The sequence below is a fragment of the Lutra lutra genome, chromosome 3 (genome assembly GCF_902655055.1).
Source record: "Lutra lutra chromosome 3, mLutLut1.2, whole genome shotgun sequence".
NCBI classification, from domain to species: Eukaryota; Metazoa; Chordata; class Mammalia; order Carnivora; family Mustelidae; genus Lutra; species Lutra lutra.
The window spans coordinates 20,787,176-20,811,556 of NC_062280.1; the positions used below are offsets into that span (position 1 = coordinate 20,787,176).

A 24,381-nucleotide genomic window follows, 5' to 3' on the forward strand; every position below is an offset into this window, starting at 1 on the left:
CTTTTATCTCTATTTTGCATTTTGTTAAATATATGAAGGATTTGGTACATTTGTTACTAATGTTTTCGCTGTTGTTGTTGTTGTTGTTGTTGTTGTTGTCATGGTTTGCTTTGATCCGCAGATGATGATAGGAGCATCATGACAGAACAGTTAGAAACTATTCCTAAAGAGGAGAAAGCTGAAAAGGAAGCTCGGAGACCATCTCTCGAGAAACATAGAAAAGAAAAGCCTTTTAAAACCGGGAGAGGCAGAATTTCCACTCCTGAAAGAAAAATAGCTAAAAAGGAACCTAGCACAGTCTCCAGAGATGAAGTGAGAAGGAAAAAAGGTTCATTTCACCATAACTTCTTTAAAAATGTTTTTGAATTCATTATTACTCTTTTGTAGAAGAAACTTCCTAACAGCGGTAACTAATTATTTATGAAATTCCGTTCGGTTTGGCTCCAAGTATTTATTTTCTCCTGATGGTATGCTTTTTTGTGTTTTCTTTATTCGTAGCAGTTTATAAGAAGGCTGAACTTGCTAAAAAAACAGAAGTTCAGGCCCACTCTCCCTCCAGGAAATTCATTTTAAAACCTGCTATCAAATATACTAGACCAACTCATCTCTCCTGTGTTAAGCGGAAAACCACAGGTGACTCTTCAGTTCTGCAATGTGGCTGGCAAACATAGACATGTTTTTTTTTTTTTTATCTCATTCCTGTAGCAGCTTCTTCATCTTGTTTTCCTTCCAAGAATCTTAGCAGTCATGAACAATTTTGCTATTAAATGTCTTGTATCATTATTCTTTTTTTTTTTTTTCCCTCCCTGCAGAAGAGGTCATGACCATCTGTTTCTTTGTCATGCTCAGACTTAGCAGTGATTTTATCTTGGCATTGTGCTCTAGTGTCACATTCTGGGGATTCCTCTTTTCATTCTGTGTGTTTGGTTAGACGATGACGATGAATATAACCGTGGTATGCATTCTCATTATTTTGCTTATTTATCTCTCTCATGCTTAAACCCATACTATATTTGTCCTTTTTTCTACATGGTTACTGCCAAATCTGTTACTGATGTTGATGAATTTGCCAAGAATGGGTAGTGATTTCAAGATTGAAAGTGAAAAGCAAATCTGGGGTAAAATTGTGATTGCAAAATTACTTTGCTTCAGATGAAAGGAAAAAAAAAAGATGAAATTGCCTGCTCATCCCGTTAGATTTTATTCCTCATATCCAAAATTAGCAAGGCTTTCAATTCACTGTACTACGTCTCCTCACTGACAATTTGTCATTGGGATTTTCTTAAATGTGTTGGATTCAAACTGCTAATTTTTCTATATAATTTAATATTCAGAATTCCCAGATAAATCTCCTTCCCCCGGAATTTCTTAGAACTTAGGTGTATTTCTTTGTTGCCATCTTCTTATTTTTCTGTCTTCTTCAAATATACTTGTTTTTAATTTCTTAAAAAAGTGGTGAAATGAAGGAGTGAAACTTATTACAAATCACAATAAAAGCTCATACAAATATCTATAATGCAAACTCTATTCCTAAATTTCAGTGCAAAGTATTCATTTTAATGTATAATTATCCCAGGATAATCTTAATTTGCAATGCATTTTATTGTAGCATTTATTAAGTAGCACAATTGCAAGCTACAAAATTAGATATCAAATTGCTAAATCAGAAAGGAATATTTACCTTTACATTGTATATTAGAAGTGCCTTTATATAAGGGTAAAAAAAAAAGAGTACCTTTATATAAACCTTCTGATGGCTTTAATGATTAAGAGCAGCATTAACCTTTGTAAGAAAAGGAAAATCAAGGTAAACTATGGTTTTATGATAGTCAATGAAATTTCAAGTATTCTGTGTTGTTCATATGGGAATCATCTCATGAGCTTTCCTCCAAGAACTAATCTTTAAGGCAATATTTGAAAGTGGGTGGCTCATAAATTATACAGAAACCTTGATGATAAAAGTTCAGGATGAAAAGTGTTTCTCAGAAATTGATATGACATCTCCAATTCTTCTATTCTAATTTATTTGCTTTTAATTTGGAATTTTACTTCTAATTAGACAAATGCTTGAACAGGCAGACTCTCTTGGTTGGGCATAAAAATCCTACATCCTGTATAAGAGGATGAAAGAATGTATCAGTATTATGGAGTCTTGGAGGAAACATCAAATGTTTTGGTGAAGAGTTTGACATGTTATTGCTATTCAATTTACCACACTGAGAATGAATTGCCTTTTTAACTCATTCATTAAAGGAAATTTAAGATCTTTGGACTAATTAGGATCTTCCCTTAGTCTGTTCAAATATTAAAATACTCAAGCAGATAGCATCTACCGAACATGGATGTTATTGGCTTGAAGCAAACGATATGTCACAGAAATTTAAGAAATATTACAGAACTATTAGTAAAGCATTATTTGCACTACTTCTTAAAAAAAAAAATCATTCCAGAGTCTGTGAATAATCTTACTAGCTAGTCCTAAATAGCATATAGCATCTTGTAGACAGTTATATTGGTGTTAGAGTTGCACGTGATGTAAGAATCCTTTTTGAAATTCATTTGGAGTCCTTATAAGCATAAGCTCCCCCCCTCCCCGGGATTTTCTCTTTTCTGAAAGAAAATAGGAAGAGGTAACTATACAAGCTTGTGCCTTACATTCTCTAAGAACAATTTTTAAATAGGGATAGTTTTTCCAAAACTCAAAGGATTGTTTTCAATCATGAGAAATATTCGAGTCAAGTCAGGTAAGTCATCAACAGAAAATGTGCTGGAGATAGTTGAGTTTAAAACTGAAACCAGAGGTATAAAACAGCACCAAGAGAAACAACAGTAACAGATGTGGTAATAATTTCATACAGGAAGTGCATGTGTAGAACATGTTCTATATTACTGAACTCAAAATTCCTCTCGTGTTTTCTTTCCTTGACAAGCTATTTTTCTTCTCATGTGGTACGTTTCACGTCAAACAAGTGTGTCATTTATATTGTGAAATGAAGGGGTACAGAGGGAAAGGGGTTGGCTGAGTTTGGAATAAGAAATGTAGGAATATCTGTGGGTTTTTGTGCCTTTGGCTACAAAAAGAGGGCTTGGGAATCTCCATGAACACTCTTTAATATCGTGCCAACCCTAGAAACCAATCACTCCCCCTTTTATTAAATTCTACAGCATTGGATTGTTGTTCTGTGACTTTCGTTCTAAAGGATCTATGCTCATGTAGTAACAGTATTTAGGGGTACCGTGGTAACCAATAGGAAATTATTTGGTGTGCTTACCTGTGCCTTGGTACACCTGGGTTATATTAATTAGCACACACTAAAGCGGGAGCCACATGCTAGAATGTTCTTATTCAGGTTTCTTCAGTTACTCAATTCGAATCTCAAAATAAGCAAAATTTTGCTTTGCATTATTCGGTTGACACAATTGAGTATCCAAAAGATACTGAAAAATTCGTTTGTGTGATTGTTAAGCCACTAAGTTTGGGGTTGTTTTTATCTTCTTTTTTTTGACAGCAACAGGTGGTGAATCAACTCAGGCTTCCAGTGTATTTAAACAGGCAAAGGACAAAGTCTCTGTGAGTAAAATAATTTTTTTTTTCTTGCTTTTTGCTTGAAGTTCCCTTTGGTATTGGTGGCAACATCTCAATAACTTTAGATATAAAGTAGACTTAAGATGTTTACTCTTAAATATAATTTTAAATCATTCACTCACCCACAATGATTCTTGGTGACATTGGGGCATGTCTCAATGTCTTCTGGAATGACATGTGATAGCAGTTGGTGAGGGAAGAGCTGGGATGTAGGCTGCCTCTTTTTCAGTAAAATGGAAACAAATGATAATCTGGCAAAAATAAGGGAACTCAATTTATTTACTTTTCACAGAATTGAGGTAAATCATTACGATCAACACTAAACTGTATTTGATGTACATTTTCATTATTGTTACTACAAAATAAGAATATGAGAAAATTAAACAACATGGATGAGCAACTATAAGTAAAAATGTATCATAATCCTTTTACCTAAAGAAAACTACAGTAACCATTTTGATTTAAAATCTTTATTTTTCTCTACTCATTTTTAGTTATATTAACATAAATGGAAACACTGCATCAGTTTTTTAACTAAACAATAAACAGAATTCCCTGTCTTTAAACATTCTCGTGTATCACTTTAATGACTACATTGCATTGTGTTTTAATTATTTATAGTGATATACTTATTCAATTCCTTATTGTTTGACTTTTAAACTATTTTTATTACCATTTTAACAATATTACTGTAGAAATCTTTTTGGCTTAATCTGTGATTGCATCCATATGCTTTTCCTTAGGATAATTTCCTAGTAGTGAAATTACTGTTTTAAGAAGAAAGCCTACATTTAAAGTTTTGCTACACATTGTCAAGTTGTCCTCCAGAAAGGTTCTACTGACTTATACGTCCTCTAGCTGTATATGAGAGTGCCCACGTTCATTATTATTACTAGATATTCCTATGCTTTTTCTATATTTGCCAAGTTATGGAGCTAAAATGTTTTAATTAGGTTGCATTGATGATACTTAACTTCTTCATGTTTATAATCTTTCGTATTTGTTTTTTTTTTTAATTTTATTTTTTATTTGATTGACCATTACTTTTTAAACTTCCAAAAGACCAAAGCCAACATGAAGTATTTTACTCTTTTCTGACTGAAGGGAAAAAAAAAATTAAAAGACTACTAAGAGGGGCATCTGGCTGGCTCAGTTGGTGGATCAATTCGTGATCTTGGGGTCATGAGTTCAAGTCCCACATTGGAAATAGAGATTACTTCAAAATAAAATCTTTAAAAAAAAACACTACTAAAGAATTCCTAAAATTGCAACAAATGGTTTGAACAATGTTAACTAGTAGTACATCACAATGTTCTGGTGTTTAGACATCATATAATACATAAATCACAAGTCTTTGTTTTGCATTCTAACGACTAGTAAGATTTTGATGCAAGCAGTACAGCCACTCTGGGAAACAGTGTGGAGTTTCCTCAAAAAGTCAAAAATAGAGCTACCCTACAACTCAACAATTGCACTACTGCGTATCTACGCCAAAGATACAAATGTAGTGATCCGAAGGGGCATCTGCATCCCAAAGTTTATAGCAACAGTGTCCACAATAGCCAAGCTATGAAAAGAGCCCAGATGTCCATCGACAAATGAATGCATAAAGAAGATGTGATGTGGGGCGCCTGGGTGGCTCAGTGGGTTAAGCCGCTGCCTTCGGCTCAGGTCATGATCTCGGAGTCCTGGGATCGAGCCCCGAATCGGGCTCTCTGCTCTCTCGGGGAGCCTGCTTCCTCCTCTCTCTCTGCCTGCCTCTCTGCCTGCTTGTGATCTCTCTGTCAAATAAAAAAAAAAAAAAAAAGATGTGATGTATATACAATGGAATATTACTCAGCCATCAAAAAGTGAAATCTTGCTATTTGCAACAACATGGATGGAACTACAGGGTATTATACTAAGTGAAGTAAGTGAATCAGAGAAAATCATTTATATGATCTCACTCATATGTCGAACTGAAGAAACAAAAAAAGAGGAGTATAGGGGAAGGGAGGGAAAAATAAAACAAGACGAAATTAGAGGGGGAGACAAACCATAAGAGACTCTTAATCATAGGAAACAAACTGAGGGTTGCTGGAGGGGGAAGGGTGGTGGGTGCGATAACTGGATGATAAACATTAAGGAGGACATGTGATACAATGAGCACTGTGTATTATATAAGACTGAATCACTGAGTTCCACCTCTGAAACTAATAATACACTATATGTTAATTGAATTTAAATTAAAAAAATAAAAGGGTTAAGGAAAATAAAAACTGTTTAGATTTTAGATTTCCATTTTTTTACTGTGAAAAACAGAAATTCCTTTCCAATGACAGCCAAACTTTTTATATCATTTTGAACCTAAGGGACTTCATGTTAATTTAAAAAATTGATTTTTATATAATGTTTTCAGACATATTCCTGAACATACAGCAAGCAATAGAATTCATATATTGCTTTGGTAAATATTGGGCTTGAGAATACTGTAACTTCAAGATTTCTTTCTCTTTACCTCTTGTTTCTGATGGGGAACAAATGAGTTGTGTTGGTTGAGAGCAGAGTTATGAAGCAGATCAGGTCCAGGTCTTGAACATTTATTAGCTATATGATCGTTTTCTCCATATGTCTTAATTTTCCAAAAATAAAAGGGGGAATAAAAATTCCCATATCCTAAGTTAGTTATGAAAATTAAATATGGTTAATTATAAAACAGTATACTGTATAGTGCCTAGAGCATAGTATTTATTCAATAAACAGTGATAGTTATTGTTGTTGCTGTTATTTGAAAGGTCAAAGTCTTTAGGAGCGGATATAGAAAGTAAGTCAGGTTTCTCCCATTTAAAAAACATTTTTAATTGGACATTGTTCAGAAAAGGTTTTTTTTTGAACTTTTAATTATTTTTTGACTTTTAATTCCAGTTAGTTAACATATGGTGTAATCTTAGGTTTGGCTGTACAATATAGTGATTCAACACTTCCATCCACCACCTGGTGCTCATCACACACAACAAGGGCACTTCTTAATCACCATCACCTATTTATTAACCCATTCCCCCACCCACCTCCCCTCTGGAAACCCATCAGTTTGTTCTCTATAGTTAAGAGTCAGTTTCTTGGTCTCTCTCTCTCTCTTTCTGCCTCTTTTGCTCATTTGTTTTGTTTGCTTGAAAAATATTTAGGAAATTTTCAAGTCCCTTTTTCATCAAGTAACCTAATGAGAATTTGTGTTTGATGCTTACACTTAGGAAAAAAATCATGTACATCTTCTGACACAAAGCTAATGTTTTTTTTTTTTTTTCCTTATAAATGCCCATCTCACCTTTCTGAAGAAGAGAGATTAGGCCACGATTCCTTCTAACTTTTTCTCATTTAACATTTTTTTTTCTTTCCTCATAACTTTACCCTCTTCTTAAAAATTTCCTAAAACCACTATCATATGATCTCCCTGATATGAGGGAGAGGAGATGCAACATGGGGCGTTAAGGGGGTAGGAGAAGAGTAAATGAAACAAGATGGGATTGGGAGGGAGACAAACCATAAGTGACTTAATCTCACAAAACAAACTGAGGGTTGATGCGGGGAGGGGTGTTGGGAGGGAGGGTGGGGTTATGGACATTGGGGAGGGTATGTGCTATGGTGAGTGCTGTGAAGTGTGTAAACCTGTCGATTCACAGACCTGCACCCCTGGGGATAAAAATACATTATATGTTTATAAAAAATAAAATTAAATAAAAATACAAAAAAAAATTTCCTAAAACCCCAAGACCAACTCTTATTTATCTGTGATTTCAGTACATCCATCAGAACAATCCTTTGTGATTTTTCAATTGATCTTTATCGGGAACCTGACCTATAATTCTTCATTTCATTTGTTGTGTTTTGTTTTTGTTCTGAGCAAGTTGTCTCTCTTAATTTGAGTTAATGCAATTATTCCATTTTTTTCTTTCCTGTATCACTTTTGAAATTTGCTGTTCTGTGGCTAGCATTAATTAAAGAAAGACCTGGGTCAACCCAGGCCCACCAGCCACACAAGACACTGGGTCTATAAAATAAGAAGTGATGCGTGCAGTCTGTTAATGGGTCTGCCCCCATTAAAGTGCCTGTGGAACTTAAAACTTGAGATAAAGCCATCAATCTCAACTGATGTTTTTGTAACAGCTATATCACATTAATTATTGAAGACAAGATATTCTTGGGTTCATCATCCCTTTCTGTATTTTTAACAAAGTCCCCCCATGAGACATGTAGCATGTGAGCATTAGTGTCCTTCCAAAGCCATTCATCCAACCCACTGATTTTCACTTGCTGACTATCTCTCAGGGGACTATTGACACCTGGAAATAGTGGTTTTCATGGGCAATATCTTTAATGCTAACTTTCATTTTTAGAATTTCTAACACATTATACAAACTGTGGTCTATGCATAAAAATGTTACTAATTCTATAGGATAACTTGGCCCCCAGTAGGCATTTTACTCATAAAATGAACTAATTTTACATAAAATCTGTGATTTTCTGATGAAGTCAATATAGATATCTGAAAATGTATTTTCTCAACTTTAAGAAAGTATTTTCCCTTATGAAGTCTTAAATATACCTTGTTCTAAAGTTCTTGAAATGTGATCAAGACATTGATTATAAATATACCTCCAAGGTTATATTTATTAAAGGAACAATTCCAACCAACTCTCAAGATGCTTTCCAAATACAGTATCATTGGGAGACTTATGGATTAACCAGAACTTATATGTAGAATTCATGAAGAATATTTTGGTCTATATTCTCATATATGAATATTCTTAAGTTAGTTCCAGTTAAAAATGAGTTACTTGGTGAAAATCTCTTGTTCTAACATAAATATATATTTCTAGCATTGATTATAATCATTTATCATGTGCTCTTATTAAAAGTAGGCATTTAATTTCTTATATGTTTATACATTTTTTTTAATTTTCCGTTTACTTCATAGTTTGGTTTATTTTGTGATTTTGTTTGTTTTCTTTCATGGCTAGAATTCTACCTTGTCAAAGATTCCTGCCTTACAGGGTAGCTCAAAGTCCCCAAGATCCAGTTCTGCTTGCCTTAGTACGTCTCAAAGGGCTTCACTTTCTGACAGTTTTTCAATACAGTCCACCTCAGCAGGCTCCACAGACCGTTTGCCATACTCAGAATCAGGGAACAAGGTAAGGCAGCAGGTCAACTGAAGGTTCAGAAAAGAAAATAATTTTGGAGGTTATAAGACACAATTCAGTAAATATATAAAAAACAAAGACTAAACTTTAAAATATTTGACATATAAACCATAAACCCTCTTAAACACGAATGAAAGCCTCAATAGTTATCAATAATCAATCAGTAAAAAAAAAAGTCTCTTTCTAGGTAGACGGTTCATTATTTATTTATTTATTTATTTGGTGTTTTGTAGAATTTCAAACACAAACCAATAAAATAAAATGTATTCTATATAATACTACACATATTATATGTAATAAATATATGTTACTCATAGTATATAATATATAATATTGTATCATCTAATAATGGCAAATTATATATAATATAATATACCATTTGGACTCAGTCAGACACATCAGGATTTAATACTCCCTCTGCTACTTATCAACTCGGTGATCTTGGAAAAATTACATAAACGAATTCAGCCTGTTTCCTTGGCTATAAAATGCACATAGTATTTTGTGGCAAAAATTAAATCATAAATGGATGTAAAGTACTTAGAATTCCAATCACATAATGGACATAAGTGGTCATTGTTAATTGGTATGCATGCAGTGCCCCTTGACAGCCCTTTCTGATTAATAAGTTATTATGCTAATGAAGTTTTTTTAGTAAAATTATTAATTCCTGGAGATTACTTGAGTAAATTCATTTTACCCATTTATTATTTAGAATTTGAATTTCATGATCAATTATTAGAACTAACTCCAAAATAATATATTTTATAAAACTTCTAGGCAACTTTCTAAGTTTCAAAGTAGAAATGCTTATAAATATATGAAATTCAGTAGTGTATATTAAAAGAAATTTATCTATCAGCACAAGAGGAAAAATAGAGCAATGTAATCACTTGGTGTAATTGAAGATTGACAAGAATCCAATTTTTTTTTCCCCCAATCAGGATGGAGTAACCAAGAGCCCAGAAAAGCGCTCTTCTCTGCCCAGACCCTCCTCCATTCTCCCTCCTCGTCGTGGTGTGTCAGGAGACAGAGATGAGAATTCATTCTCTCTCAACAGTTCCATCTCCTCTTCAGCACGGCGGACTACCAGTAGGTTTATTTTCATTTGGCTTCATTTTAATCCTTTAAGTGGCATAGAGCTTATTATGTGTTTATATTTTACATCTTCCAAGGAAAACACACACTGAGAACAGATTATATTTCCTCCAAGAATCAGAAAATCAAACTTATTGATGGATCCAAAACACCTGTGTGAGTTAAAATGATTCTTGTGGAAAATGAGACCTACAAAGAAGTAATTAATAGAGAAAAACAATAGTCAGGAATTTTTAAAAATATATATCTATGAGCTTAACCCTTCTTAGGAATCCAAGTCCTAAAATCTTACTGGAGACCCAATAATCAAAACCTCAGATTCTGCTCAATTTGTTAAGAATTTGCATTCCAATGAGGGTTTACACATAACATGTTCAGAGCAATAATTTGTTTCTTTTGATTGATGGCCCGTAATGAACTGGTTGGCAGTTATCACAGTTTAAATAAAAAATGCAAAATGTTCCAATCATTACCCACTCAAGAGTTGTGTTACTACCAAGATTATCTAGTTAAAGCATGGATTCAAATTATTTTCATAAACATGTTTCTATTACAACAAGGATAGTTACCATTTATTGAGCACATATAGATGCTAAAACCTGAAGACACATTTTTCATTCAATTTAAATAACAGTGCTGATGGTTAGGTATTAATAACCTCATTAAATCTACTGATAAGAAAAAAGAGAGTACCTTGTCCAATGCTACTAAGATAGAAAGTGGTTGAATTTGGTTTACAGCCCACTAATAACTTCACGACCTGACCTCTTAATATCTTCTTTATATTTATTTGGAAGAAATAGTACTAGAAAACTGCTATGTAGAATTGCTTGGAGAATATAATCTCTGTCATTTAAAATCCATTAAAAATGGTAGAAATTGCAACTACTATCTTATTATAGTTGATTTTACCACTTAATTCTTAAAACATTTAATAATAATTGGCCCATTTCAAATGTGACTATTTTGTATGGCACTTAAAGCATGTTTTTTGCCTAAAGTGAAAGTGTTTAGTGTATTTAGAGCAGTTGTGACCTACACACCACTTAGTTTCATGAAAAATTAACACTCTTTGAAATACGTGCCAGGAATACTTTAAAATCACTAAACTCTTTCGTAATAAAAATATTCAAACAAACTAGCAAAGAAGGCATTTAAGAGAGTAATCTCTTGAGAAAAGACCTTAACTCCAAATATATGGAGTTGGAATTGAGCATCAGTAATATAGAAGCTGTTCAGATAACTAACTTTGAATTATGCTTCTATTTGTGGTTATGGAAGCAAAATGGCATTTTATCCATAAATCCACATCTTCAAACCACTGTGCTCTGCCTTTTAAAGTGCATCTGCATACAAATTGTTTTTATTTCTGAACCAATTCTATTTTGACTTTCTAACTCATGTTCACAAGCATAATGTATTTTATTATGCAGTAATGAACATAATTCATACTCTGATAATCTCAGGGCATAGGTTTATTTTCTCTCTATCTACCAATAACTAAAAAGCATAAGGACAACTAGAAGAGCAAGCAATATGCCTCCTCCCGTTTGCCCATCATCTCTGTAACTGCACATAGACATGTCATGGCATTTTGTGCAGCTATTGAAAAGCGCTGAGAGAAACAAAGCTAGGCAGTTAGCCCAAGTGGAGAGAAAGGCATTGTCATTGAGGAGTTGACAAGATTAGTAAGAACCAAGATTAATAAGCTTAACAAAGTAATTCGTGAATATGTATTTTTCATAAATATTTTTTAAATTGTTTTATTAATTCAGATTTAACTCGGTTTCAGAACAAATAGAAAATGCTCAACTTTGTCGTTTTGAAGACAAGAATACAATTTATTACACTAAAAATTGATTGTATCTGTTGAACAGTGGTGTTAGGGCTTAATGCTTTTGGTTTTTCTTCATTCTTCAGATGTAACACAAAAAAAACCTTCATTCCTTAGTTTTCTGAAGTTTAACGCCATTTTCTATGAGTATAGAGATGACACTTACTTTAAAAAATTTTATTTCTTTTAAGGAAACTTGTTATGTACATGCAGAATATTGCTTCAGCTTAGTCTCCATGAAGTAAAGAACACCTCAACACACTGATAAATTCTGAATCCAATTTGTACTATTAAAAAAGAAAATATGTTGAATTTCTACTGTGTTTAGGTCCCATGAAAGGCATCAGTGTTAGGTACAGTGACAAATAACAGAGAGAATATCCTGTTCCCCAAAAGACCTGAGCTTATAATATTAATAAGAATATTAATATTATTATTAATATTAATATGACTTCATCACCTTCATCATCATGACACCAATGTCATGATGAAAACATTTAAGGAAGAAGTGAAGTTTCTGAAGAGATTTTTCTTTTTTTTTTTAATGATGTTATTTATTTATTTGACAGAGAGAGATCACAAGTAGGCAGAGAGGCAGGCAGAGAGAGAGGGGGAAGCAGGCTCCCCGCTGAGCAGAGAGCCCGATGTGAGGCTCAATCCCAGGACCCTGGGATCATGACCTGAGCCGAAGGCAGAGGTTTTAACCCACTGAGCCACCCAGGCGCCCCTGAAGAGATTTTTCTGAAGGACATAGTGACTGACTCGAACATCAAAAACTCAGTCCAAAAACAAACTATATACAAAGGAAGTTGGATGTGGCTGTATCATCCTGGTCTCAAAATATCCTTTTTGTGGAAAATGATAAAAATCATAGAATACACACTAATTTATTGCATAGTCTTCTTATATCCAATTTCATATTGTTGGTTGAGGAGTCTACCTATCATTTGCCCTTACGTTAAAAAAAAAAAGACACAGGGTAACTTTCACTTCATACATAAAAACTGTTCACTGAAAGAAGTGAAATAATTCTGTTTCTTCAGGAGACTGAACCCAGACCAATGGGTAAATAAATATTGCCTGTAGATTATAATTATCTATGAAGCTCTCTTGAGCTCACTTTTTGTAATTATTTCAGCAAAGATTAATTATCCCCTTTCTCAGGAAGAACTTCCCACACCAATGACTCAAAGATCCCTTCCACTTCATTGATTTAAAAGTTAATGAGTTATACCTTTATCCTCTACAAAACTTCTAAAAGATTTATTGATCCTACAAAGTATACATACTTAGTAATAAAAAGTAAAATTCATGCCCTTCCTGTAAAATACCCCAAAAAGTGAAGGAATTTAAATAATAAGTGTAATAATGTAAATAAGTGCCCTATTATTAAAAACAATGTGTTATTTTAAGCAAAAGATTTTTAAGGCTAAGAAACTAAATATCGTAATGTGGCTTAGAATTTAGTATCATCTGGGTAAATGAGACTCAATGTCCTCATTCTTAAATTAGGAACGATAAGAGCTGTCTCTAACTACTGTGTTTGTTGGTCATCAAATGTTTGGTATTCACAAAAGGGCTTTGAAATCTGTAAGGTGGTGTAGTCTCATCTATAGTGTTACACTTTCAAAAAAGTATTTGAAATGGCATTCAAACACACAGTTACAAAGTTAATACTAAAGAAATATAGGAAAATAGGAGGAAGAAGTTAAATAATAAAATGACCCTAAAGTCAAGTTGAGGCAAAGAAATGCATCTCACAATAGCCTGTATAAGTGACAGTGGTGGGGGGCGGGGATATTAATTTGACTCCAAACTGCAAACTAGTAATGAAAATATAAGAGAAAACAATCAGGCACAAGATTCACTGTGATTATGTTATTAAAACATCCCATTTTTCTGGGGCACCTGGGTGGCTCAGTGGGTTAAGCCTCTGCCATCGGCTCGGGTCATGATCTTAGGGTCCTGGGATCAAGCCCCGCATTGGGCTCTTTGCTCGGTGGGGAGCCTGCTTCCCCCTCTCTCTGCCTGCCTCTCTGCCTACTTGTGATCTCTCTCTGTCAAATAAATAAAATCTTTTTTAAAAAGTCCCATTTTTCTAAGAAGAGAAATAGATATTTTTTGTATTAAGAGCTGAGCCAAATTTCCATAAAAAGGAAATACATGATACTATAGAACAATGTCTGATGTAATTGCGTGGATTTTAGTAAACACATTTGTAACTCACAGCGTTCTTCAATAGAAGCTGAAATGGTAATGTTGAAATACATTTTAATAAATGACTTTGTACACAGGTCAAAATCATTGCTAGCAGTACACAGTTGTATGTCTACCTGAATCTTGGGATGAACTTATTGCACAAAAGAGCAAGTGATCCACACATCATTCAAGGAAATCTTTAGTAAATACTAACCCACATAGAATGTGAAGGGCAGACTCTTCTGCCAACTTACAGCAGATCTACATGCCTTAATGATCCCACAAGGATAAAAAATTCTGATGCCTTCGTAATGAGAAGTTAGAAGAATAAATCAAGAAAACTCAAGTTCTTTCTTTGCATTGATAGCAATGCATGTTCAAAAATGTCACCAGGGGGGCGCCTGGGTGGCTCAGTGGGTTAAGCCGCTGCCTTCTGCTCGGGTCGTGATCTCGGGGTCCTGGGATCGAGCCCCGCATCGGGCTCTCTGCTCGGCGGGGAGCCTGCTTCCTCCTCTCTCTCTGCCTGCCTCTCTGCCTGCTTGTGATCTCTCTCTGTCAAATAAATAAATAAAAAAAATCAAAAAAAAAAAAAATGTCACCAGGTTATAAGCCTAAAGAAAGGAACTTTCACCTTTTGGGGCATTGTTGTAATCCGCAAATCTTCTAAACTCTTTAAAAAGTTCATGTATTGTGAGTTCTAACAACCTGAGGGAAGAGGATGTCTCAAGAATTTTCTGATGCTGTGGTGTTAGTTTGGTTTGGTTTTGTTTGTTTATATAGGGTCAGAGCCAATTCGCAGAGCAGGAAAGAGTGGAACTTCCACACCCACTACCCCTGGATCAACTGCCATCACTCCTGGCACCCCACCAAGCTATTCTTCACGCACGCCAGGCACTCCTGGAACCCCAAGCTACCCCAGGACCCCTCACACACCAGGAACCCCTAAATCTGCCATCTTGGTGCCCAGTGAGAAGAAAGTTGCCATCATACGTACTCCTCCAAAATCTCCCGCTACTCCGAAGCAGCTTCGGCTTATTAACCAACCACTGCCAGACCTGAAGAATGTCAAATCCAAAATCGGATCGACAGACAACATCAAATACCAGCCTAAAGGGGGGCAGGTAAGAATCACATGAACAACATACTTGCTGTCAGAAGTAAAATCCCACTAAAATCCCCTTCCTCACATTATAAACGAACAGTCCTTACCGTGAAAGGGGGTTGGAGGTGTTAAAATGTTACTGGTTATGATTCATTGCCAAGAATTTGGATCTCGTCTGAGAAAGCTGGCTTATAAAATATAATGAAAATCACATGACATATCCATTCCGTCTGGTTATCGGGTAAATTTGATTTCCCCATATAGGAGAATCTTTCCATTGATTGCCTAGCCGATCTTTTCTGAATGTGTCTATTGCACTGTGGACTTTAGCATAAGAGATTAAACTTACATTTCTGATACGAATTTGACTGTTGTAGTTTAGATCCTGACTGTGATTTCATTTGAAGATCTTTTAGTGATTTTGCTTTTATCTCCTTCCTTTCTTCATTGATTTCCTATGATATCTTCTCCCATTTCCCCATGTTCACTCCCAGATCAACATGGTTCACCAGATTTCTTCTCTGGCAACTCATGTTTAAAAATTGTAAAGGGTGGACATTCATGTTGATAATAGATAGTTCTGAATAGTTCTGATGAATCAAATTATAGGGATTAGAACTTCTCCTTAAGATTAATTGTATTGAAGAGGGTTATTAGTAAAGCTCTACCTATTAATTCTTAACTTCAGCTCCAGTACAAACATTCACATTTTTTTGCCAACCAGGAGCCTTTGAATTTTGCCTTGACCTCAACCTTGCTTCTACACTGTGTGTTTAGATGAAGCAACTAGCTTGGAAGGAGATAATACAAATACCATTTTGTATTTCCTTTGTGATATTGATCTGCCTTTGGGATCATTTGCCTTTTCTTATCACTAAAGAGATAAAACACCCATCTTGAGAGAAAGAAGAAAGAAAGTAATAATTTCCTTTGTATATCAACAAACTTGTGATAACCTCTCAACATTCCCGAAAGACTTTCTTTTAACTACAGTGTTCTTTTCTGCCACTCTTTGTTGTCTATCTTATATTTTTTGTCACTGTTTTTTGGTGTCCCTCTTTCATGCCAAAGAAAATGTATTTTCAGGAAGGTTTAGAAGAAAGATCTTGCCAAAATATGAAGCTATCAAAGACTCCTCACTGCTGAAACAAAAATTCAGCATTGCTTCTTCCTTTAGCAACAAACTTCTTTGCTGTCTGTGATTCTGTTCAAGAAAGCCCAAGGAGTTACGAAAAACTCACCAAAGGAATTGGGGGAAGCAGAGGGTGGTGGTGGTGGTCCATATGCCCTTTGTGGAATGACTAATGTTCTGTAATAATAAAGTCACAGACAAATGCTTTTTCATAAAAATGTTACTAAAATATGAGCTACAAGAAATCTTTTTAAGCAAAACAAAACAAAAAACTAATTCTGCCAAATTTGATCCTGTGATTTCATAAATCTCATATTGCTCTTGCATTCCTCAGAGTTTTGCACATCCAAGAGAATGAAATATTGGTGCCCTTTTGGAAATATCCAAATATAAAATATTTTTATATAAATAAAACATTGTTTTATTTATATAAAAATGACAGACTAAGTTGGATAAAATCAATTTAGTGCCAACTTGAAAGTTTATCATTTTAATTTTTGATGAGATACCTCTTAAAAGGGTGTACTATTATTTACATTTAAAATCCATTCTCTTTCTATAAATGTCCTTGTATATAGTATTTTCCTTATTTAAATGTGGGGTTTACTGGCTTATAGTCCAGAAAATACTGATACTGAAAATAATATGTTTCTTCATAGAATCACAAGGGAACATAATTTATCTCAAACATTTTCTGAAACCAAAAAGAAAATTCAACTAAAACAGAATAATTATTGATATAATTTGACATGAAAATTCTATACTATTTGGTCCTACTCAAATGACTCCTCAACGTAGAGAGGCATGAAGAATGGTTTTAGCCTGAGCTTTGCCAGAATCACTAAGGTTAAACCAATCCAAAAAAATAGGAATACTTCTTTTTCTTTCCGGTTCTTTACCATATCTATAAATATTTTTATGTCTAATTTCACTTGACTTCTGCTATACTCAGTAATTCATAAAACTGACATAAAGATGCCTTATTCTTTTGAACTCAACTAAAACTGCCTTAGAGATTGTGGTAATTAAGAACTAATAAAGACAAATGACACAAAAATTACAGAACAGAAACAACCTTAAACTCACAGTGTCATTTGAAGAACATCTCTTCTTTCATAAGGTGAGTATTAAACCTGCTGAAAAATTATCCTATCTCAACTGCAAATGACTTGGGAAAAAATCTACAGCAGAGGAGTTATGAAGTGACTTTTGTTGGAGAACCAGGAGGTATTTCCACACTAAGATAGGAAACAGAAGGAAGGAAGATATTTGCCTCTATTTTGTGATAGATGGCATAATATGTTTAAATTAGAGGGGGAAATGAATTGGGAGATTGAGGTGCACTGCAGTTGAACTGTCTTTGTAGGAAAAATATATCACTTACCACTTTAACATTTTCCTGTTAAAAGCCTCAAACACAAGAAGGAAGGCAAGATTCTTTTTCTGTACATGTTAAACTGCAGGTTTTGACTGGATTGTTAGAGTTTCCACTTCAAAGAATGACTAGGAAAAATTTTTATGTTAAAGCTTCTTAGAAATTGTCAAGATGATATGCTCAAGACCCTTGTTCTCTGATTAAGGATGCCTAACCACAGTCTGTTGGCAAAATTGAAGCTGCTGGCACGTCGTTCCCAACTATAAACTGGATAATCCTAGGATGTTGGAATGACAGTGGTCAACTCAGAATCAATGGACAGGACAATAGCAGTACTTATTGTAGGAGGCAAGTTTTGTAATAGAGATAGGCAGTCTGTAGATATTGAGAAAAATAGTCACACAATTCTTATTGATACATAAGGGAGCAAATTTATAGATGTAACCTTAATTCTTCTACACAGGCTCTGTTGTTATAAAATCCAGAGTGTTTAGATTGTGTTTGAATAATTTAATTTTAAAAGCTATATTATTGCTGTTTGTGCAATCACTAAGAATTGGGAGGGGAAATATATAATAAAAACTATATATGTCTTGGAAGTTCAACAGCTTTCCAAGTTGGGAAACCTTATTATTTGCTTCAATTGGGGCATTTACTGCTCTTCCATATGTGTGTGTTGTATGCTCACAGTGATCATCACCTCTATTAAAGGTCTGATTTTGTGTTAGAAGAGAGACTTAACTTTGTGGCTCAGTTCAGTGAGGCAAATCAATGCCTAATGGAAGAGATAAAAGAGATGACAACATGAGGAGCTTTACAGAAAGCAATAAAGTTAATCTTTTCTGCTAAAGCACAAATTCATTCTACTGGGAAGAACATATGCAATCTTAGATTCACTGTAGATAGTGACCGTGGTTAATTTAACTCAAGGCTCGGGTAAGGCTGTCTGAGTAAGTGTATTAATTTAAAACTATTTCAATATAGTTAGCTCCCTATTTTATGTCAAATCTCAATCTAAATTTTAGAATAAGTAGTGTTAGCTTTTTAAGAACACACCTGATTGATATAAACAAAAGTAGGAAAAAAATTTCTCTAAATGCATAGCATTAAAAAATTAGGCAGAACTCAGTGAATAATACTTCTTACCTTTTCTGTCAATGCATGGGCTTTTTTATAGGTGCTTTGATTTATGTAGATTACTTTTATGTGCTTTAATAAATCTCCTTTTTTTCTCCATCAGTCTTATGAAGATCAATATACAAACCACAATTTTTGTATACTCTTGTCATAGTTGAAAGTTACTGGTTTCACAAAGGCTGTTTCCATTTATAGTTGTTGGATAGGATGGTTATTACATAGGTCATGATCTCTGCAAGTCAGTGCCTATGGATTTGATTGCTTGCCCTGTAAGTTATATACTTCTTTATTCATGGAGCAGTCAGTCATTTTAGATCAGGTGAACTAAAAGATGGTGGCTTCTTCAAGCAAGTCACTCCTGTTCAAGAAGAGAACAGTACTTCTCTTTTATATAAAGAATCTTACAGAATTTGTCAATCTATTATCTTCCCAGTCAGTGTTGCCATAGCATCTTTCTGCCTAGCAGAAAATGGATTTAGATAAATCCATTAGACTAGGACCTTTGAAGTATATCCTCACATTCTAGAAATAAAATAATCTATCTTCTATCCCTCACTTCTATATCAATCCATTGAATTAAGGAACATTGGATATCAGAGATATTCAGATTCTCATAGTCTAAATTTCACATTTTCACAAAGAAACAGAAATCCTTTTAGTACCCACATCTTGCATATACAGCTTCTAGTAACATCCTTTAAAGTCAGAGCTATAAATTCAAGTTCTATAATTTTGTATTTAATGAAGAATCACTTTTCTACAAAGTATGCAATTTAATGTACCTTAGTTATTGTTTGTTTGCTTTAACTTTGGTTGCAAAACATGAGGATGGAACACTTTATTTAATATTCCCTCCCACACCTCCCACACTGAGGTTTTATCACATCAGGATTGAAATGTAAGGGTTTTGATCCTTTATAATATTTATGTGAAATAATTTAATGCAAATAATGTGTTAAAGTAATACCCTACTGAAAAGTAGAGACTATTAAATTTGGAACGTTTTGTTGTGTTCTTATCATTATCTTATTGTCCTACAACTGGCAGATTATTTTTTAAAATAATTCTAAAAATCAATCTTTTTTTTTTTTAAAGATTTTATTTATGTGACAGAGAGAGAGATCACAAGTAGGCGGAGAGGCAGGCAGAGAGAAAGAGAGAGGAGGAATCAGGCTCCCCACTGAGCAGAGAGCCCGATACGGGGCTCGATCCCAGGACCCTGGGATCATGACCTGAGCTAAAGGCAGAGGCTTTAACCCACTGAGCCACCCAGGTGCCCCTAAAAATCAATCTTTTAAATAGAGTATAGACACCAACTTCCAAATTCCCGTAGATAATATCAAGGACATACAATGAAATAGTAATTTTAAAATCTACCTTGGCATCTTTAAAATAAATGGTGTTTTCTTGTATTTCCTCAATAATTCCAGAAAGTCAAAGTTGTATGTTCATTTTACTCATTATTTATTCAACAGGTATTTATTGAGTACCCACTATGTTCCATACTGTGTTCTGGAAACTGAGAATATAACAACGAACAAGACAGACAAAAATTTTTGAAATTCCTACCTTTGTAGAATTTACATTGTAGGAAGAAAAACAAGTCATAAAATATTACATAGGAAAAAATATGTCACAAAGTGAGAAAGGCAACAACAAATCAAGGAAGAGATTTAAAATATGTGGAGAAGAGATGGCATGTCTTGATAGAATGACTAGAAAAGTATCAAGAAGGTGATAATTGGAATATTTTAAGGAACTGCTAAGCCACATAGATAACTGGGGGAGAGAATTTCAGGCAGGGAAAATTGCACGTGCAGAAGCCCTGGGTTGGAAGCAGACCTGGCATGTTTTAGGAACACCAGAAGCATCAATGTGGCTGATGCCATGTAGATATTTGAGAGTGGAAAGTTCAAGTTAAATGATTCTTTTTAAATATCTTTATACCTATTCAAATAATGGGACTTTGCCAAGTCAAAAACCTAAGAGTCATCTTTTCATCTCCCTGTCCTCATCCCATATCCTGGCCATCATGAAGTACTAATGGTTCTGTGTCCAGAACAGCTCTTAAATCCACCCATTTCTCTTAGTCTGCTCTGCAACACTCTAGCACAGGATCCATTTTCTCTTGTCTGTGTCCCTGCAGTAGTTGTTAAGTTTTTTAACTGATCTCCCTGCATCTGTTCTTTTCTCAATCTGAAATACTTTGCATGGTGTAGATAGTGCTTCTCACCACACTTGTAATTTAGTATCCAATTATATAATTAGTTATTTAATGTCTATCTTGTCTCACCTACTACACTATAAACTTCATGAAATTAAGGATGAGGTCAATCCTTTCCTCAGGGTCCAATACATAGTAGGTGCTCAATAAATATTTGTTGACTGAAAGTTAAATGAATGTGGTGGAACACCATATGCATGGACTTAATGAGTGGGAATGCTTGGTGCCATTAGAGTTATGACCCAAAGAAACTTCCCATGTTTGGACTATAGTGAATTTTGGCTAAAAGAATATTAGACAAGGGTATAAGGGCTGAGTTCCAAGCCCAGGTTTTTCATTATGTGACCTTAGATACCGACATCTCTGGTCCTTAGTTTTCATACTTGTATAAGAATAAGAACAACAAAGGATGAATCCCCAAGTTTTGTAGCAACATGGACGGGACTGGAAGAGATTATGCTGAGTGAAATAAGTCAAGCAGAGAGAGTCAATTATCATATGGTTTCACTTATTTGTGGAGCATAACAAATAGCATGGAGGACAAGGGGAGATGGAGAGGAGAAGGGAGTTGAGGGAAATTGGACGGGGAGGTGAACCATGAGAGACTATGGACTCTGAAAAACGATCTGAGAATTTTGAAGGGGTGGGGGCTGGGAGGTTGGGGGCACCAGGTGGTGGGTATTGTAGAGGGCACGGATTGCATGGAGCACTGGGTGTGGTGCAAAAATAATGAATACTGATATGCTGAAAAAAATAAAAAAATTAAAAAAAAATATGTTATAAATAAAAATACGTTATATATATAAAAAAAAAAAAAAAAAAAAAAAGAATAAGAACAACAAGGGGCACCTGGGTGGCTCAGTGGGTTAAGTCTCTGCCTTCGGCTCAGGTCATGATCTCAAGGTCCTAGCATTGAGTCCTGCATCAGGCTCTCTGCTCAGTGGGGAGCTTGCTTTCCCCTTTCTCTCTGCTTGCCTCTCTGTCTACTTGTGATCTCTCTCTCTCTCTCTGTCAAATAAATAAATAATATCTTTTAAAAAAAAAAGAATAGGAACAACAAAATACACTTCTGTAGTACCATCTCATTTAATGTATTGGCACCATCATAATATAGCAATGTCTCATTTAAGCAAACCGTGAGGTCACTTTAAGCTCTCAAATTCATGGTTCTACTTAGAGTATGATAGTATTTTTACATTAGAGCTCATTGAAAATATTCATTTAGTTAGTCTGATAAATTCCTTAATTATTTGTACCACAGAGGGCAAGCTGAACTTGAGTAAAAACTCAGTGCTTCTGAAGTAAGAGGAATGTAATTGGGAAAGAGGGAGCATTAAGAGAGGAATGAGGGAATGAAATGAGTGAAATGTAGAGAATTTCTTTATATTTTCTTATAAAGTTTTAGGCATTATCTTGAGACTTTTTTAGACCTTTCTCATCTAATTTGAATAAGTTGCTTTGAGTTTTATATTCAAGGAGAAAATGGAGTTAATGCTGGAGGCAAGTAATAAATTATACTGAAACTTTTTTTCTCATTATATAAAATTATGATGGCCACCACAATGAAGGATCTACTGAGTGCTAGAAACGTAGAAGTAAATTTAAAAAATTATAAACTGAAAGAGAACTGAAACATATTTAGATTTATTTCTCATTCACATGGATATCATTTTGTCAAATATTTACTAAGCTCCTGTTGTATACTATGTGACAAAAGGGGAACAAGACAAGACATGGTCTCTACCATCTATGCAGGAAAGAAATGACTTTTTTTTTTTTCATTTTTCACCTTCCCCTAGTGCCTTGCCCTTGTGTAATTTTTAAGTTCTTTCCAAGCCATTTCTTTCTATCTCATTGGGCTAAAATAAGTGCTAAATAAGAAAAGTAATAAAATATCCCGTGAACTTTAAAATATTGTCAATCCAGCATGAAGGAAAGCTGTTCACTGAAATGCATTATATTGTATTGACAAGGTTGTATGTGTGTGTGTGTGTGTGAGAGAGAGAGAGAGAGAGAGAGAGAAAGTTAATATTGTCTCAAAAGAAAAGCTCTTTGATATCATGGGCCCTGTCTTTATGTAAGACATAAAGACATAGCCTGTCAAACTATAATTCAAGTATCGAACTATAATTCAAGTATCATTTGTAGGGTAATGAAAAGTTTTGGAGCTAAGCTTTATAAACATTATTTTTTAAAAAACTATGAAAATAATTACTATTTTAGATTTACAAAGTTGAGACCTATAGAGTCCTCTTTTTTTTTTTTTAAGATTTTATTTATTTATTTATTTATTTGACAGAGAGAGAGAGAGAGACAGCAAGAGAGGGAACACAAACAGTGAGAGTGGGAGAGGGAGAACAGGCCTCCCGTTGAGCAGGGAGCTTGATCCCCCAACCTGAGCTTAAGGCAGACGCTTAATGATTGAGCCACCCAGGCACTCCTGGAGACCTTTTTTTTCTTAGCTGTTCATTTAACAAGCCAAGCAAGAACTTGGGAACAACCTTGAATCTCAGGTTGTTTTCAAACAACTGAACAAACTCTTTAAAAGTCATTGCCTTTATGCTTGGTCCTCTATTCCTTAAAATTTCTTAAAAAATTTAAACTAAAGAAAAAAATGTAATGCCAATGTTTAACAATGAGGCCAATGCCTAAACTCAATGTCTATTCCACCAAACAATTCTTTACAAACTTTTCAGCACGATTTATTCACCTCGAGGTTTTTAATGTGGTTCCCTTTTCTGTGCTGTGTGGCATAGCCTGCATAGAAAAATTTGTCTGACCCCTTAATGGGTCCTCCAATTTATCCTTTTCCTTTACAGCTCTGTGGAATTGTATGTTTTGACATGAAGTGTTATTTCCATTTAAATGTGTACTCTAATGTATTTATTGCTTGTATTTGATCCACTGAGTTTTGAAGAAGTTATTGATCAGTATAGGCAGGGTTATTTAAAATTTGAAATAGACTATAAAGTTTTTATGCATTTTAATCTGGGCACAGGGTTGTTAACAGATTAATCTTTGAAAAACATCATCTATTCCAGAGAACTTTCATTCTTCAAAAATATCTGATGTGGTCGTATTTTTTTGTTTGTTTGTTTTAGTATATGATATTTCAGGACTCTATATAGGATGGATAAATAGTTTTCATTAAAACTGAATGCTATGAAATGGGAAATATTTGGGGGAAAGAGAGAGAAGTGTTTTTATAATGCAAGGATGAAGAAGGGCTTCATTTAAGCACTCCTGGAAAATGATGTAAAGCCAAAGGAAAAACTTAATCTTCGATAAAGTTGAAGGGTTACAGGCCACTACTACCCTTTCAAAAGAAAAAAAAAAAAAGACATTCTTTCTAAACAACACTGGATAAAGAAGAAAGAAATTTACAGCAACTGAGGTTCATACCTAGAGCATGCCTGTAGAGCCTAGCACTATCTCGTAGGAGAACCAAGACCAGAATCCAAACTTCTGGACCCGTTACTCTCCATATCTTGCTATCTTCAGCTGACATGTGGGTCTT

General features: G+C 34.5%; 1 protein-coding gene across 25 annotated transcripts in view; it reads left to right on the top strand.

Annotated features, from left to right (window-relative positions):
* Positions 1 to 24,381, top strand: part of MAP2 (microtubule associated protein 2) — a 288,045-nt gene that overhangs the window by 249,507 nt on the left and 14,157 nt on the right. For 11 of the 25 annotated variants that reach the window (XM_047720913.1, XM_047720916.1, XM_047720922.1 and 8 more), the window contains 6 exons: positions 122 to 328; positions 499 to 633; positions 3,510 to 3,571; positions 8,584 to 8,754; positions 9,708 to 9,855; positions 14,675 to 15,015. In XM_047720913.1, the coding sequence (XP_047576869.1) occupies positions 122 to 328; positions 499 to 633; positions 3,510 to 3,571; positions 8,584 to 8,754; positions 9,708 to 9,855; positions 14,675 to 15,015 (1,064 nt within the window). The remainder of the gene's footprint in view (positions 1 to 121; positions 329 to 498; positions 634 to 3,509; positions 3,572 to 8,583; positions 8,755 to 9,707; positions 9,856 to 14,674; positions 15,016 to 24,381) is intronic. The other 14 variants (XM_047720938.1, XM_047720927.1, XM_047720930.1 and 11 more) reach the window with 7 other exon arrangements.